The sequence below is a fragment of the Dermacentor variabilis genome, chromosome 7 (assembly GCF_050947875.1).
Source record: "Dermacentor variabilis isolate Ectoservices chromosome 7, ASM5094787v1, whole genome shotgun sequence".
Lineage (NCBI taxonomy): Eukaryota > Metazoa > Arthropoda > Arachnida > Ixodida > Ixodidae > Dermacentor > Dermacentor variabilis.
Window position 1 is genome coordinate 138,841,496 of NC_134574.1, and position 18,060 is coordinate 138,859,555.

Sequence of the window (18,060 nt, forward strand, 5' to 3'; positions counted from 1 at the left end):
CGACAAAAAATTTATTCGTAGAAAAGGAGAGAGGGTGTCCTAATCTTGAGCGCCCTAATCTGCTACTCAAGTGAGAATCAGCATGGTAAAGGTTTTGTTGCTTGAAGGAAATCTCGAAACAGCGTCAAACATTTCTCTGTGGATAAAACTCAGTGCCGAGGTTTCAAGAGACAGTAATGCCCCTGCACAAATGGCCGCCAAGTCTTGGCGGAGTGGGACGTGCCCACAACGCTCCGCCGTAGAATTCGCAGTGCAAGGCGTTGAAGAAGGATCGGGAGCACAGCGGAGGCCCCGTTTGATTGGCCAATAACTCCGCTTCTGCTCAACGCATTGAAATACTATTTGCGGCAAAGTATTTCTTAAATAGCCTAGTTTCACTTCTGATGCATTTCTCCGCTTCGATAAAAAGTGGTTCAGGGCCGCTTTAGTAACTGTGTTGACAACGACAAGCAGGCATGTCTCGATTAAGTTCAAGTCTCTCGGCCTCGTGGTTATTTAAGGTTATTAGACCATTTTTTTTTCTTCGCATCCCTTTTGGTTTTACTACGTGTCCCTAACACCCAAAATCAAGAAGGGCGCCGACAGATGGAGTAGCACACTGCAGTAGAGAAGTTGCATAAACAGGAATAAAGTGCCTCAGAAAGGCTGGTCCACCTGTCGAAACGTTGGTCAGCCTTTCTTAGGCACTTTATCCGTGTTTATGCATACCTTCTACGTAACCACGTATCCATAAAGCGTATTTTAAGCTTCATCCGCCGGGCAAGCCACCACGTACCGAAGCGGTAGTTGCGCGACGCCTCGCGCATAGAGGACGACGAGACAGAGGAACACGGTCTATATAAGCAGCGCGAGAGCTCGGCCGAGCCGGGATTCCACGTCATGGCGAGCCGGCGACAGAACGCGCATGGTAGGCTCCCAGCGAAGCACCGGCGTTCCACTCAATCCGGTTCCTTCAGGCCGACACCTCTCGAGCAGGCCGCGAACGACGGCGTTTCCTCAAGATCACCGACACTCGCCGAGGACGTCACCTCGAACGCGTTTCCGTCAACGATCCCGTTCGAGGACGACGAGTGTCCCTGCTACCTGCTCCCGCCGAGGGACGCCGAGCTCGCGACAGCGGTGTCGGACAGCGACGCCCGAAGCAACTCCTCCAAGCAAAGCGCCCTCGCCGAAGACCTCGGCGCCTTGCTGGGCCACGGCCGCTACCAGCTCGAGGCGCTCTTCTGCGCCGCGTGCGCCCACTTCGTCATGCTCTGCCACAACCTGCTGCACAACGTGGCCGCGCCGCACGTCGACCACTGGTGTCGCCCCCCGGCCGAGTACGCCAACCTGACGCTCGCCCAGTGGCGCTCCGTAAGCGAGCCCGTCGACGACCGGGGACAACCCCGGCGGTGCGAGCGTTTCGTGCCGCCGCTGTCCGTCCTGGCGGCCAACCGCTCCACGCTGCCCTGCGACTCGCTCGCGTACGACGTCTCGGCGTACGGCCGCACCATCGTCAGCGACTGGGGTCTCGTCTGCGAGCGCGGGTGGCTGCTGTCCGCCTCGTTCGTCGCCTACATGTGGGGAGCAGCGCTCGGAGCACTGGCCGTCGGTCAGCTGGCCGACAAGGTGGGTCGCCGGCCGGCCGCCCTGGTCGCCACGTTCGGCCTCCTCTGCTGCGGCCTGGGCGTTTGCTTCGCGGAAACGTTCCTGGCGTTCGCCGCGCTCCGCTTCGGCGTGTCCGCCTCCGTCTGCGGCGTCCAGGTGACCACGTACGTGCTCTTGTTCGAGGCGACCGCGCGCGCCCGACGCACCCTGTACTGCGTCCTGGCCACGGGCGTCGGTCTGGCCTTCGGTCCCGTCTGCGTGTACGCGCTGGCCGAGCTGAGCCGCAGCTGGGTGGCGACGCAGGTGATCCTCATGCTGCCCACGACCCTGCTAGGCGTCGCCGTCCTCTACACCGCCGAGGAGTCTCCGCAGTGGCTGCTCGCCGTGTGCGACTTTCAAGGGGCCGAGAACGTCATGCTTCGGGCGGCGAGGCTGAACCAAGTCGACCTGCAGGACGCGCTCAACGACTGGCGTTTGCGGACTGCGCAGGCGCCGCCGTTCTCCGTCCCGACTTTCAGGAAGGACCTCGAGACGCGGGAGCGCGGCTGCTGCGACGCGTTTCGCTCGCGCCTCCTGCGTCCGGTCGTCGGCGTGCTCTGCTGGTGCTGGTTCGTCGCGCTGCTCTCCTACTACAGCCACGCGCTGATGCGAGCCACGATCGGCGTCGTCGACTTGTTCTCGCTCAACTTCGTCGTCATCGCGCTCCAGGTGCCCGGGTCGGTGGCGACGTACCTCTCCATGCGGAGGCTAGGTCGCAAGTCCACCCTGTGGCTTCTGCTCTGCCTGCTCAGCTTCGTCGCCGGAATGGACGCCGTCGTGCTGTCGGCGCGCGGAGACAGAGACCATGCCGTCCTGTTCCTGTACGCGCTCACCGGAGCGCTGCTCAACCAGCTCGTCATGCTCCTGTTCGCGTACAGCGCCGAGGCCTTTCCCACTGCCAGCCGGAGCGTGGCCGTGTCCGGGGCCAATTTCTGCGGTCGGCTAGGCGCCGCGTCGGCGCCGGCGTTGAACAGACTCCTAGGCGTCGCGGGTCTCGGAGGCGCCGTGCCCGAGATGGCGCTGCTAAGCCTAATGGCGGCGATCACGGGTCTCGGGGCGCTGGCGCTGCCCGATACCATGTCGCTGACGATGCTGGATCGCCTGGAGGAAGAAGCGCGTGCCACCAAGCGTTTCCTGCGTCCGCCGCCCAACTTGGCCAAGGCTTCTACTGCGGGCGCGAACTGAATGCCTCGATGGCAGAAACCGTGCACCAAGTCATCAAGCCCCACTGCACTCTGGTCGTTTCTTTTCCTTCGTCGCAGTCAGCTGCCACAGAATTTATAGTTCCAAATTCTGTTACATCATCCAGGCGCCTAATGACCGTGTTTGAGGCTGAACTTGGCGATATTGCAGCGGTAGCTTGAGCGGCGATGTCTGTGCGCATTTGAGATCACGTCTTCATGCAAGCCAGACTCGACGGTGGCAAATTGAAATGGAGATTAGAATTCCGACCTCGGCTCCGTGGTCCTGGTGGGGGGCCCCGTGTAGTCCTTCCGAACAAACGCTTGTAGGAAACGACTTCCTAGGTTCTTGCAACTATTTTAGGAAGAAATTATCGCGCTTACTGTCGTCTTTTTTTTTTTCGCTACACATTTGCGAAGATACCATAAGAAATGCAAAGTCTTTTTAATTGTGAATTGTTGCGCTGTTTTTTGTGAAACTGTCTCGGTGAAAACGAAGTTCATGCACCAAGACTTTTACATTTGACTGTTGTCACCGGCAACTGAGCGGACACTGTCGTTTAGTCGTGCTGTTTATTCCCAGAGGAATAGCTTCCTGCTATTATAGTGAAGTGTTGACACCGGCGGGTCACGTAACCAATTCTACTGCAACATGACTTGCAATAGTGCGAAAATAAGTTCTGTGGTATGAAGTATGTGTAGTCAACTATTCGAGAACTTGACAGGAAATTAGCTATTAGTAAAATGTACGAGGCACTCAAGTTTCGCAACCTTAATTAGTATCGAAACTGCCTGGTCTGTTGTTTCAACCTGTGTAGGTCTAATGGCCTGGTACCCCGGCACGTACGCGGTGGAATGAAATAATTGTCGCATTGATATTTCAAATTGAAATTGTTTGGTTTACCTTCTTTTTCATTTCCTTACCTCTTCCGTTTCCAGATATAAATTTATTCTGTGTTTATTTATTTTTCATATTAGAATGGGTCTTCTAATCTAGACGTTCTCCTCGTTCGGCTATCATTCATTAAATGTTCATCTGAAAGATGTTATCAATAATTTCCAGCTTCAATATTTTTGCTACCCTTATCGTTTCCATCGCCCCCTTCCCTCCTTATTGTTCCACCGCCCACTCAATGAACAATCGCCCAAGCTGAACTCTTGCTTTTATCAATACTGAGTTGTTTTGCTTCTGCACATATGCCGTTTATTGAGCGACTGTTCGGTACCAAACTGATTCGTTGAATCGTCGGTCGAGTGACTGACAGCGCCACTGATTGATCGCTTCGTTCATTGAGTTCAACTTCCACAAGCAAGACATGTGCTGCCGAGCGCAAGGTCCCGGGTTCGACTTCCGCCCAACGCAGCCACATCCTGGTGGGAGTGGAATGGGGTTTGAAAAGGCCCGCGCACAGAGTTTTAGGGGCTCGCTAGAAGGAATCGCCAAGTGGTCACAAAGTTAAATCACGAGCCCTTCACTGTGCAGCGTTCCTTACTACCCACATTGGAGCCTCCGGACGTTAGAACTGGCAATCTTCAGAGTGGCATTTGGAATTATGTCGTCACCGTCCCCGCGTCCGTTTTCACCCGTATACGCGCATGAAATGTCACGTTTATGCGTCTTCTTCTGTGTTATGCCTGCAACATGAGCCAGTCCGCATCCCGAAACTGAATCGACTCTTTCGGAAAGTAACGAGAGCTGACGCTCCAGAGAGCGCTAACAAGAGGCTCGTCGCGGTCAAAGAGTTTTTTTGAAAGAGCGCGTTAACCGCAAGAGGTGGGGTGGGGCTGGAGGGGTGCGAGGGCGGGGGAGGGAGGTGAGTGCGTCTACGTTTCAACGCTCCCAGTGGAAAGCGGTTGTACAGATCGCGCACAAGGGGGCCATTTCAATTAGGCAGATGGACCAGCTACGAAGCCGAAGAGATATACAAGCAAAAAATCAAGGCCGGTAAACTCATGTCCAGCTTAGTGAGGCAAAAACGTGTTTCACGCCCAACGTTCTGTTATTTTATTTTTCACGAGAACTTGCAGGTTGGTTGAGCGGGATGATGGTTCCCGAGGACTAGGCGGTGGAGCTAGTGGAGGAGGAGAGCGGGGGAGGATGGGGTTGTCTAACTTTTTTAATCAGAAGATTGCTTCACGCGGCCGTGCTACACAAAAGAACGTAGGCAAAAACTCTACGATGTTCTAGAGACAGACATAAAAACAAAAACACGAAAACTAAAGCTTGAAGAGCGCCTACGCCGCTCCAGGTCTAATGAACTTAAATGAGGGTCGCCCCCCCCCCCCCCCCGAGGGTTCACCTGATTGAGAAACACCACGCCATTTAGATCACGCTCGCGAACGGTTTTGTCATGTCGTATGCACTGAGGACGGTCGGCATGGGAAAGAAAGAAGAAAATCACGCAGGACAAATCGGCGAACTCATTAGAGTCCAACTGCTGAGCGGGAAAGTTCTCGTCTCTCCATCATTTCTTTCCCAAACACAGATGCACTCTTTCACGACCTATGTGGGAACAAAATATTCAGTTTCGTTTATGCTTACACGCACCGCGAAAGACTAAAGAAAGGCCACATGAAGACAAAAAAATGCGCACAAACACGTTACGCGGATGTACAGGTCGCAATTATCTGTAAATAGCGCTACGACGCATGAGGCAACACGCCCCATTTTATTTCGTAGGGTTTCAACGGGGCAAAATTTACTATAAATAAAAGAAAGAAAACTGGCGGCAGCATACACAGGATTGTTTGATTGCTAAGGTTCGTGCCAGGTCATCAGTCAAAGGAAAACAAAAAGGAGTGAGTCCACTTCATGTGGTCAAGCTCCGATGTTATTCCAAGTAATAACGCAGTTTCCTTCGACGTGCTTTTTGGCTTACAACATCGGCCTGCGAAGACCGCGAGTTATAACATTCCTTCCTTTGCGTACGCAGATGGGGAAAAAAAAAAACTTTCCTTTGTGTAACGCACGACGTTTCCACCATCGGGACTCCGAGGGGGGCAAACCGCGACGCGGTATTTCGAGAGCAAGAAAGAAAAGAAATAAGCTTTGCACTCTGTTATTCGTAATACAATATCGCTTTCTTTTCTCCAATAGACCGTACAGAAAGCACGGGTCTTCAATACATTTCCAACAATGCCGCTTATGAGTAGCGGAGGAAGTTTAGGTTTATATTGAGAAACCTCAAATATCTTTGGGCGAGACCGCTGAAACAAAAAAAGAAAAGAAAGAAAGTTCCTTATGTAGACGCCTGCAAAAGGAGAGCCAGTATAACTACATGCCTTTTCAAACACACGGTGCATCAAACGAAAAGAGAGAGAGAGGCGAAGAAAAAGAGACCCGCGGTTTCCGGGAATAGTTTTGAAACTTCAGTTCTAACTATTTCTTGTAAATGGCATAGATGCCTACTCGGTTTCAAGAAGAGCAAGAGGAACACACTTAGAAGGTGTAATTGCGCGTCGCCTAGAGGGAACAAATGGAAAAGCAGCTAACAAAAGATATTTATTCGTTATTCGCGCGTTCGAAGCTCGAAAAAAAGAGCCCCGCCGACTACTTCAGTGCGAACAGTCAAGTAGACGTGCTCGGAAAGAGCAGACGACAAGGAAAAGAAAGAAGCAGAAGCGGGATAAGGCTTCTGAGAGGAGGAGCAGACAACGAAATATCAGCGAAACAGACGACAAAAAAGAAGTTAGAGAAAGCGAAGGTAACCTTAAAAACGCCAGAAATTCGCGAACATCTTGAGCGGCGAGAAAACAGACTTTACGACAATGGGAAGGGCCAATTATAGTTTCCGTAGCGCTTGCAGCGCAGAATGTGGCGTTAAGAGGGAAACCGAGAGACAGACGGCGGCAAACGGAACCAGACAAAGATCGACCCTGGGTCAGAAAAACGAAAACTTTCGCAACGGGCGTTCCCAACAAAAGAATGCGAACTTCAGATGCCTTGTATATAGGCTATGGAAGGAGAGGACACGAGGTGCCATACTCCTAGACACAAACGCGGGAGAGAAATATATGCCGGATCATACAAAGGCCAAGGAAAACGGCCGCGACAGAAAAGCGAAAATGAAGGAAAAGAGAACGGCGCGGCACATTCCTCCCGTTCCAGCCACCAGTCAAAAAAAGAAAAGAAAAGAAAAAAAAAAGCCCTTCCGAGAATGGTAGAACGGTATTTTTGACCTCGCCGGCCCCCCTCTTCTCTAGAACCCGCGACCCCACATTGCCCCCTCCAAACCCTATTTGACTGCAGGTCTCCGGTGAGGGAACTAAAAGCAAAGATCGCCTCGTTTCGCATTTCAGAGGGACGCGTCGTCGCCAAGTTGGCCGCGTCCTTTCTTCAGCATTCGTCCATTCATTAGGGAGAAGTCCTCGTCTTTCTTTCTTTCTTTCTTTCTTTCTTTCTTTCTTTCTTTCTTTCTTTCTTTCTTTCTTTCTTTCTTTCTTTCTTTCTTTCTTTCTTTCCTTCATTGTTTTTCTCGCAGTCCGCGTTCTCATTTTTTTTTGCCGGCTTTCTGTTCTTTCACAATATCGCTTGGACTGGCCCAATTTACGCGAATATGCGGGATAACTTCGAGCTATCACGGCTATATATACGGGAGCGAGTATCCTCAGGGAGGAGGAACTGCGACTGCTGGAACAGCGAGCCGAGGGAAAAGTCACACGAGGCCGGCGAGGTTGCCTTTTGTTAAGGAACCACGACGCAATATTGGAAAAGGCGCTTCGCCATGGCGTCCGAGTTTTGTAGCGAGACGGAAACGAGGCATTTTGTAAAAGAAAAAGGCAAGCAACGTAAGGCCAGGCGAAGGAAAGAAAGGAAAGGAAAAGGAAAAAGAAACTATATAGACACGAATGACGAAAACAAATCGGCTGTCGCGCGCCGCAATATATTGCCACGCGACGTTCGCTTTCCAATTGTGGTCGCTGTAGCTCGGAGAAGCCGACAGCTTGAGCGGTTAAACGCTTAACCCATTCGGGTCCGAACTTCGGCAATAAAGCGAAAGTTTTATATTACGTTCCGTCTGTAACCGAGAAATAAAGTGAAAAACAAAAGAATAAATAATATAATACCCCACTGGAATTTTTTGCCAGTAAATTACGAAAGCTTTTCTGATGAAAAGCCAAAAAAAAAAGAAAGAAAAAGAAAGCTCACTTTGTTGTATAAGCAGCATCTCGTTCTTCCCAATTTCAATTTGAAATCACACTGATGTGGAAATATGGCTACGCGTTGTCTGAAGACCGTTCTTGTGTCACCCGAGGCAGCTGACGTGTAGTCGGCAGCAGGCTCCGAAAATGAACGCCGAGGGCTACGGCCTCTGCGCCTTGTGACGCACGAAAATTTGTGAAATACCGCGGAGACCCATGTGCTTATTTTCTGCGCAAGGTCAACGAAATATTTAATTGGCATTGCTGGCACTCACATTTCCGGTAATAGTTTTGTTGTGTGCTTTTTTTTTTGTTGCTCGATATCGGATAGTTGAGGTGCTAAGCCAACGATTCCTACAGGAATTATTTGATTCGAAAGGGTCAGGAATTCGTCATGGATATTAGACATTCTGTCAGCGTCACGTTGACACTGTGTATGATGAGTATGTGGCGCATTCTAAGATTGTGCGACAGCGCCCTTAGAGCCAATTCTGCATTGGGTTTTTCTCTTCTTTTTCTCCAATCTTTCGCACCCCTTTCCCCTTCCTCATTAAAGGGCAGCCAACTGGAAATACTCTCTGGTTAATCTCTCTGTCTTTCCTTTGCCTTTATCTCCCTCTCTCTCTGTCATTGTTAGTCAGGTACAACTAATCTGGGCCTCTCCTGCCTTCTTAAGTTGTACTCGACTATAGAAAAGTGCAATGGGAAAAAGGAGGGAGTGGACAAAGAATATAAATGTAAAGAAAAATCAAAAGAGAGTAAACAGAACACATTCTTAAAAACGACGGCAGAAGCAAATGGTATACGAAAGAAAATGGGAATTGTAGAAGAAAAAAGTCAAGGAAGAGTAAAGAGAACAACTTCTTAAAAGGGAGGCAGAAGAGAATGGTTGTATATAACAAAAAATCGAATGTGCAAAGAGTCGACAGAGAGTAAACATATGACATATTTAAAAAGGGGCCGTCAGAATAAACCGGAAGTCGCCCGAAAAAAAAAATCAAAAGCGTGAAAAAAAGAGTCAAAGGAGAGTCAAGAAGACAGAAAGGCTGCGAGATGGTGGTCAAAAAGAAGTATCAGAGGAGAGCGTTTGGGGTGTCGGCTATGTGCAGAAGAAACGTGGTTGCAGTACTTCGAGGCTCGGAGGTTTAGCGCGCAACGTGCGCGCGATCTCGACGCATATTGAACGTCGCATCAGAGTCTTTGTGCCACGCTGTGAGCGCATTGCTTAGTTACGGGGATAACAGAACGTGTCGTTATAAAGTGCATGAAAAAAAAAAAGACGGTTGCGAAACCTGCGCTGTAGTCACGTAAAGGGAGTGAAGGTGAAACGGGCGACGGCCAATTCTGCAGCGTGTGGCTGTGAGAGAACTAGGAATTCGAAGTGCATTTATGTATAACCAGAGCAAAAATACGACCCCTGGGTTACCTTTCTTCCAGCTCTCTCTCTCTCTCTCTCTCTCTCTCTCTCTCTCTCTCTCTCTCTCTCTATATATATATATATATATATATATATATATATATATATATATATATATATGTATATATATATATATATATATATTAGTAATAGAAATCGTAGCATCAGCGCGAACATAATAATTCTGAAATTAAATTTTTCGTTCTTACCTTGGCCGCGGGCCAGTTCAGTTAAGATGATAAATTCTAGCGTTTCGCGGGCCAAAGCCATGTTTTAATTATGAGGCACGCGCCAGTTCAATTATCAATCAACAGGTAAGTCAGACACATTCTGCAGAATAAGACAGCAGCGTGTAGTACTACTGCAGCTGCTGATGCAAAAAAACAAAAAAAGAGGAATAAAAGAAACAACATCAATAAACAGAGTTGGCGTGGTTTGGGCGAGAAAAAAAAATAATGCTGATGGTCAATTTTGGCTGTTTCGTAACGTCGTGGCGTTTTCTAAGCGCGAAAGGGGAGGCAAGAAAAGAAAGGAAGACCTGAAACAAGGAAAAGAAAGAAAATTCACTGGGGCAGGCGCCCGAACGGAGAACTTTACACGCCCCCTCCAAGCTGTTGGACTGTTCATTATGCAAACACCCTCCGGAGGCGCTAAAGCCCAAACCGAGTACCGCGCATCAGTTTTCCAGCTTACTCCGACCTCGTGGCGCGCTCACACTGGGGAAAGAAAAGGAAAAAAGAAACAACACGTCCTCATTTTTAAAGGATTAAAGGGAAGGGTAATGGTAACTAGCGGCCGGAGGGAGAGATGGGGAGAGAAGTATCCCGAAATAACCAACGAGAAAGGGCCTTTGCTTCTTTCCCATTTTCGGCGGACGACCGTTGTAACCTCATTCGCGTTTACGGTTGCGTGGCATCTCCGTGGCTCGCGAGTTCGCGTCGCGACGCCTGCGGGTCGCTCGTCCTGCGTCACCGCGTTTACGGCCAAGCGTCCTGCATTCAAATTGCGTATTACGCGCGCTGCTTTCTTTCTTTCGTTTTTTCTCTTTTTCCGCGAGCTTTGCTGTCGCCGCTGTCGTTGAGAGCGCTTGAGCATACATTTCCGCCCTGTCCAATCGCGTAGGGAGACGTCTTAGAAGCGGCGTCTGTGCGTCAGGATCGACGCTTCGACGCACACGATTTCCCATGAGAAGTTACTCCATCTCACAAGTCGTCTGCAGCGCTGCCGAAGGTGTACGAGGCGTGCACGGGCAATATTCTTGCGCAGCGGGATATAGTTCCGGGCGTAATCTCTCTCATTCATGGCGAGAATATAGAGAGGTTTGTGTTTGCTCGACGTATGACACGTTACGGCGATACGTGACACGTTAGGACTATCGCGCATGTATAATGTCGTATACCGCAAATTCGACAGCCGCTGAGCAGACGACGCGGCGCGGATGAACACATCTCGGAAAGTATTCGGCCTTCCTAATGGCTAAGGATCGAGCCCCGCAGTTTCCACGCTGCTGCAAACGACTTGTGAGGTGAAGTATATAGATGGCGATCTGGGTGGTGCGTGGATCTTTCAGTTAGCATGTGAAAGATGGGTCGTACCGTATACGTAGATTTTCCCAATTATTTGAGGGAGAATGAGACATCCACCCGATCACAGCAATTGTTACTAAGAAAACCCATACGTATGTATGGTTCTTCGAAAGAAAAGCCTCGCAGTTGAAGAAAAATTCGTCCTGGTCCGGGACTTGAACCCGGGACTGCCGCCTTTCCGAGGCAGCCGCTCTACCATCTTAGCTAATCAGGTGGCTAGCAGGTGGCAGGGCGAATGTAATTGCTTCTGTCCACCTTGCGGGTTTCCGCAGAACTATTACGTCAGATTATCCCAATCTTCTTGCTTATGGCTGCAGACGTCCTTGCGACGTTATTGTTCTCGCCGTTATCTTCATAAAGTCTCAAGAAATCGTATTGTCCTAAACAGAGCAAGATAATGAGCCTCTGCGCGCGACCATAATGATACGAAATTCTTGTATTTGCAGCGTAATAATTTGTTGAATGTCATCGAATTGGAAAGTCGTAAGGCCTTTTGAAGCCAGAACGATAAAGTTTAGGCAAATCTACGTTATCACTCTAACGCTGGCTTAATCGCCCTGATTGCAGCGCCAGAAAATATAAGTACCAGAGTACACTCTATATATAGTAACTTCCGTAGGGAAACTTTGTGCTTTTAACAAACGCCGTTGACACTGTTTTCCAAACGCCGGGCGAATCTCACGTTATCACGGCTTCTTGTTGCGGTATCCCGTGCGGGGCTTTCCTCCTTCAGCTAAAGGCGAAAATGAAAAGGTGACTCTTGCAGTCGTTGCTGTTTTTCGCTGCTAAGTGTTCTTTGTGCCATGCTTCAACCTGGCGTATCGCTCTTAACGCAGTTTCTATTTCCTGCAATCGAGAACTACACCATTCGTTGAATGTGTGCCCTTTCAATAATTTTTTGGTTATCTTGCTCCATCTAACAAGTGCTCTGGCGCAGTTCAAAAGGTGTGTAAACCAAACTATATCCCATTGCCAAAACCTTAGGCGTTACTCGATACATTGATTCGTTATTTCATTCGTTTGATGATTGTGTGGCTCACAAATTAACCAATTGATTGAATATTTCGCTAATTGATTAGTGTAGTGATTGATTCATTAAATAGAGGGTAGTTTGATTCAGCGGCTCATTAGCCGATTGATCTGGTTCAAGTGCCGAAGGCCCCACAGGCGCCCAGAGAGACCGTAGTGATGAAATAAGAATGAATCGCGAGCCCACGTGGTGCTTTAACGTGTACCCAAAGTTAGACGCGCGCATTTCATTGCAATGAAAACTCTACAAACACTCCAGCCGCACTCGCACCCCGTCGCTGCCTTGCAGTCCTGGTTTTGACAGCACATGCACGGCCCGCACGCTGAGTATTGGAGGTCACGTGATCCACTGCGGGTGCGAATGCAATGCCCAGGCAGGGCGAGCTATGCGCAGCCAAGAAGTAAACGCTCGTGCGTTGATGCGCGTTGTCTTGCCGCGCACCGCATAGGAGATCACGTGATCCACTGCGGGTGCGAAGGCCATGCCCAGGCAGGGCGAGCTACGCGCTGCCAAGAAGTAAACGCTCGTGCGTTGATGCGCGTTGTCTTGCCGCGCACCGCATAGGAGATCACGTGATCCACTGCGGGTGCGAAGGCCACGCCGAGCGTGAGGGCGAACCATGCGCTGCCAACACTAAGAAAAGTTTACACCCTTTGAGTTGTATCTTGCCACACAACGATAAACGTCGTCTGTCTTGTCCACATTTTCTTTCTTTAACGCTGCGAGCCAGGTACGTTCCCAGTAACGAACGGCATGCGCGTTATCAGCATGACATAGCATTACTGACAGGAAAGTAGCGGGCGCGGAGTTTTCAAGAAAGGAAACGCAAGCACGGCAGATGGCGATTATTGTTGTGTCACAGATATACACCCGAAAGGGTGTAAACTTTTTTTTTAGAGTGAAGAAGTAAAGGCTCGTGCGTTGATGCGCGATGTCTTGCCGTTTACCGTATCGGAGATCACGTGATCCGCTGCGGGTTAGAACCACGCTGCGGGTTCACCATCGACAAGAAGATGGAAGCCCTCGGTCTGACCGCTGAATGACTCTGTAAATTAGAGCAATAGAGTGTATCCTATCCTATCCTACCAGCTACGCGCTGCCGAAAAGCAAAGGTTGGTTACGTTGATGCGCGATGCATTCCCACACCGTAGAGAAAGTAACGTAATCTGCATAGTTTCGGAATCGCGGCACAGGGACATGGCATTCGCATATAACGTTCGCATTCACACAAGAACGCTTGCTCCACAGCTGCCGGCGCTCCCTCATACCGCCAGCGCTGCAACCTCGCCAGTGCTCGTGATCACAGAATGAACTCTGTTAATGCGCGTCTTTGAGTGCACAACACCACCCGTGTTCCTTTAGTAGGTGAATGTTTACTGCAAATTGTGCTGTTCGCGCGCACCTACGAACCTTACTTCGTATAATATTCAACTACGTCGCTATCTCTGTCAATGGCTCTCTCTCTCTTCTGGCGAAATTCTGACCTGTTTGTTTTTTTGCATTTGAATCGCCCACATTGTAATGAGACCGCCATAGACGACAGCCAAGCGCGCGATCTCGGGAAGAAAAGCAGAAAGCCACAGCCACAAAGCGACCACCCCGGGTCAGCCGAGACGCTGAACCACATTTTCTTTGAAGCGCGTCGTAAAGATTTTTAAACATCCTGCAAACGCCTTCTCAACACACAGAAACAAAGCTGCGCACGGTTCTTGAAACCACGTCATTTACCGCGCCGGAAGAGGACGAATCGGATGCGCTCTGCTGGCTTAAAGTTTGCGGTGAAGCACACAGCATCGCTTGCGCTTGTACATTATATCGCGAGCCAGGTTGGGGGAAAAAAGAAGTGAGTATGAAGCTAAACGTCAGTTCTGTCGTGGTTGGAACCCATATGGCGCAGCCGATACGCTCTATTTGCTGCGTAAACCTAGGGAAATAAAAAAGAAAGGCCGACAAAGGGACTTCAAAACCCGGTTTCGTGAAGGAGCTCTCTATTCGACACGCATCGCCAAAGAGCTTGCGGTCCGTTTGCCCCGAGAAACTTGTCGAGTCGGACGCAGAAATGTGCTAAAAGCACGAATTGACGCTGCGGCAACGCCCGTGAAGAGATCCGGGAAGAGGGGATCAAAATCAGACGAAGCGAATATTTCGTAGCGAAACAACAACAGAAAAAAAGAAAAAGCTGGAAGGGAAGGATCCTGTTTGAAAGGAGATGTGAGGCGGAATGGGAAAATCTAAAGCCCACTGCTGCTGCTAGAAATAAAAATAGGAAGAAAGAAGGAAAGAAAGAAACGAATAAACTAGAAATGAAGTTAGCGCCATGCGGTGCAGCGGTACCACGGCGAAAGCAGGGATTGAGTCAGCGAAATAAATAGATTAAGCGGGCTCGCGTCAAGCAGTAAAGACACGATGCGTGTATTCCTGGACGCTGCAGGGATTGCCGGGTAGATGGAATATAGAGGGCGCGGTTTGTCCGAAAGCCGGGAAGCGCGTACAGTAGTACTGCGGCGAGGAACTAATGCATCCCCCAGCTCGGAGGAGCAGACGGAACGGCTCGGAGAGGAGGCCCGGCCACGAAAATTAAATCTGCGCCGAATGCGAGGCGACGGAGCGGTGCGAGCGGACCGTTGTGGGGGAAACCGCATTATACGCGATACCGCATAATACGAAGGTTGGGTGGGGGAGGGGGGGTACGCCAGAAACGGAACGGGGGATTGAGGGAAGTCGGTTAGCATAGTATACAAGGTGACGCGTTTCTTGATTGAGTGAGATTTCAATACGAGGAAGAAGTGACACAACGAGAGAGAGAGAGAGAAAGGGAGATACAGTTTTATTTATCTATTTATTTATTTATCGATTGAACGAGTGCGTGAGTGAGTGAGAATATGATGGCAAAGATAGGGACGGTAACCAAACCAAACCCGTTGTCTGTGCGTTAACTTTTGTGCTCTCCAGCACCCCTGTTGCCGGATTTGTCTGGGGTGGAACTAATCTTTTTTTATTTACAAATTTATCAGGGATAACTCCCCTGCTCTGAGCAAAAGCTTGTCTTCTTCTTTGGAGATGTTACCGTCTTGACGCCGTATAAAATTTCGTGGCTAGATACGCTGCATAGGGCGTAGCAAAGGGCTGTTTAAGGGCGACGGAAAAAGAGAAGGTTACGCGCGAACTAACAACGGCTTGTTCTTCGTAACGGCTTGCGCCTTATCTAAAGATCAGAAAGGAGATATAACGCAGAAGTAAACCTAACACAATATGAGATAAGATTCCGATTAAAACTATACAGCTTCCTTTCCTCGTCAATATGCGTACTCGATTCTTTGGCATTTCTTTCTTCCTTTTTGCTTAACCTGTGCGGCGTTCAATAATTTTATTTATTTCTTTTTTTTTGTAGACAAAGCAATTGAAGGCGCACTTACATATTTATCGATAACATGCATTTCAAACGCCTCATTGATTTTTTTTTTTTTTTTTTTTTTGCGTCTGGTCAGTTGATCGCTGGATAAGTTGAATGTGTGGAAAGCGCTGTTCACATGTGCGTTCCGCAAAATGCACAGCTACATTTCCAGCAGCTATAATGTTACGCAGCTAAGCAGTGCGTTCAGCCAGGACCTCTCACTAATTCCTGTCAAAGCATTTATCTTACTCGTCGTTCCAGTATCTTTCGATGTACTTATACCTTTCTTTTTCGAATCTGTAATGCAGCCAACGTTCGCGGGTACTTCTGATTCTCCTATTTTTTTTTTCTCGCACTGGTTATCTCACCACCCTCTACTTTTCCCGGTGCAGGTTACAGCTCACAAGTGCTTCCTGTAATACCAACTTTTCTATTCTCAGTCGCCCGTTTATAGGATGTTTTATTAGTTTATTTTATTTGCTTGCTCCAGCACATTAGTGGCTTCTCCTTTCCAACCTGACGGCTTTTGAGCCACGTTTGATCTCTTTCCTGCTGCACGACATCCACCATCTCCTTGTAATGCCAAACTGCTGTAAGGAAAAACGCTGCCACCTTGCTTGCACATGGTATATGTTCTCCCTATGGAATACTGTATGGTTCTGTTGCTCGCACAGATCCATCAGTTCAGATTAATCGTAATCAGCACATCCGTCTACATCCTCCGTGTGTTCATTTATATCCCCTCTAATATTACCGGGCCGAATTTTTTGAACTCATTCATATCACTTTATTACAGTCAATCAATCCACCTTGCTTTACTCCCAGCAACGTCTTTTTTTCTTGCCATGTACCGCTAGTTCGTGAATGTTACCTACAACTCCCTTCTACATTTCGTCACTTCGTACCCCACCTAATGAGCTTGCCTACGCCTCCACCTCTCCTCGAACCAGTTCTTCTGTTGTTTCTTCCTTCCCATGCAAAACTGTCAGTAACAGGTGGCTGCTCCAGATCTTGTAGATGAGTTTCATTCAAGGCATGCACGTTAACAGCGTCGTCCCTCAGCTGCGTTTGGAATTCTAGTCCATTGTCCCGTACTCTGGACCAACGAGCATGTTTATGTGACAGATTGTGTGATGTCTATATTTATTCCCTGTGCAGCGTGTCTTCCCTCCTTGCGTTTCAGTTCCGCTCCTTGCTGCTTTGTTGCGACATTCATTACTTAGTCTGCTTACCCGAGTGGCCAAGGCGGCAGGACGGCAAACTTGCTCATGAGTCAACTCACTGACGAGTAAACTCAGACTCAGACCAACCTGTGAGTCTTAGTGAGCCCAGCAAAGTAGAACAATGGTTATAAGTTCATTCGAGTGAGCCCACTGAGTAGAATTCTGGCGAGTGTGAGCTCGAGTGAACCCGGCTAAGTTGAATATGGTGAGTCTGACTCCGAGTAAGCCCGGCTGAGTAGAATTTTGGAGAGTGAGACCGAGGAAGCCCCGAGCAAAGAAATAAATTTTGTGAGTGAGTTTGAGTGAGCTCCGCCTAACTTTGCAACCTACGCCCGGGGCCTAACTAAATCAGCGGCTGCCCGCTGATTTAGGACCTATACCTAGGGAGCCGTCATGTAAAAATAAGACTTGCATAAGGCTCCGCTTCCCACCACTGAGGCTCCCTACTTGAAGTGGATTTTAGCGTCCACCGTCGGCCTTCACTGAAACGGCGCTGCGCGGCCGGCTACGCCGACGCTTCGAGAGCGAGAGGATTATGCAAAAGATGATGCTACGCCGTTAATAACGCTAAGCTAAGCATACGCAAAACGTAACCTTATATTAGTTTTTGTTAAAAAACGAACCCGTAGCAGCGAATACACATATAAGTGTACTACAGTCTAACAGTCGTAGCAAAAATGCCACGGAGAACAATAGTAGCAGGGGTTAAAAATGGCAGCCAGACACCGACAGGTATCGTGTTATCGCATATCGTGTTACGCTCAATCTCCTCAGACAGTGTTTCAAGGATACGCGGGGGAGACGTGTCGGCGCGACGCTCCACACGAGGCAACTGCCACTGCACATAGGGACCCTAGTTGTGCAACAGAAACAGCCCCGTGGCATCTATACCGGGCGTCTTACAACGCTCAGGTGCCGAGGGGGGCCGCCAGCGCCGTTGTAGTCCACGCCTATCGATGGCGCATGCACTTCGGCTCCCTTGTGAGAGCCGAGTGAAATGTCATCATATTTCTCCACTTCTTTGCTCGGTGCTTCACTTCGCGTCTTTGAACAACTCCGACAGCTTGCCGTCAAACTTTGGATTTCACCCTAATATTATTTTGCACGAATATCATTTCATAGCTTTTCTTTTACGAATGTGCTCGCCATGCAGAGGCCAGAAATAAACGACATCAACTTTTTTTTCTAATTTTCCTTAATGTGAAATGGTGTTTGGGCTTTCTGAGGTGGATATTCGTCTTCAGTGGTCCCTTTCAAAGCAGACGACACTTCGCCGTTCCGAAACAGAAGACAAAAAAGAAAGCGCGTCGAATGAAGTCCATCGCGAATGCGATTCTCCTCAGGCTTTCGGGACTTCTTAACAGACGACGGCGTGTTCGTGTGACAGGTCTTCCCAGAAGCATCGTTTCTTCGTTCTGTGTTTCTCACCCCCGCCCTAGTCCAGCGCGAAACGGTGCCGGA

General features: G+C 49.2%; 2 protein-coding genes across 2 annotated transcripts in view; one reads left to right on the forward strand and one right to left on the reverse strand.

Moving 5' to 3' along the window:
* Positions 1–18,060, reverse strand: part of LOC142587988 (A-type potassium channel modulatory protein KCNIP1-like) — a 198,588-nt gene that overhangs the window by 35,232 nt on the left and 145,296 nt on the right. The window lies entirely within an intron of this gene.
* Positions 880–4,546, forward strand: LOC142587987 (solute carrier family 22 member 7-like). The gene has a single exon (XM_075699395.1). It carries the CDS (start codon positions 880–882, stop codon positions 2,809–2,811), a length of 1,932 nt encoding a protein of 643 aa, XP_075555510.1. The 3' UTR covers positions 2,812–4,546.

Bases quoted from the DNA above. Each gene is read 5' to 3' on its own strand.
- LOC142587987 (XM_075699395.1), top strand. From the start codon at position 880: ATGGCGAGCCGGCGACAGAACGCGCATGGTAGGCTCCCAGCGAAGCAC.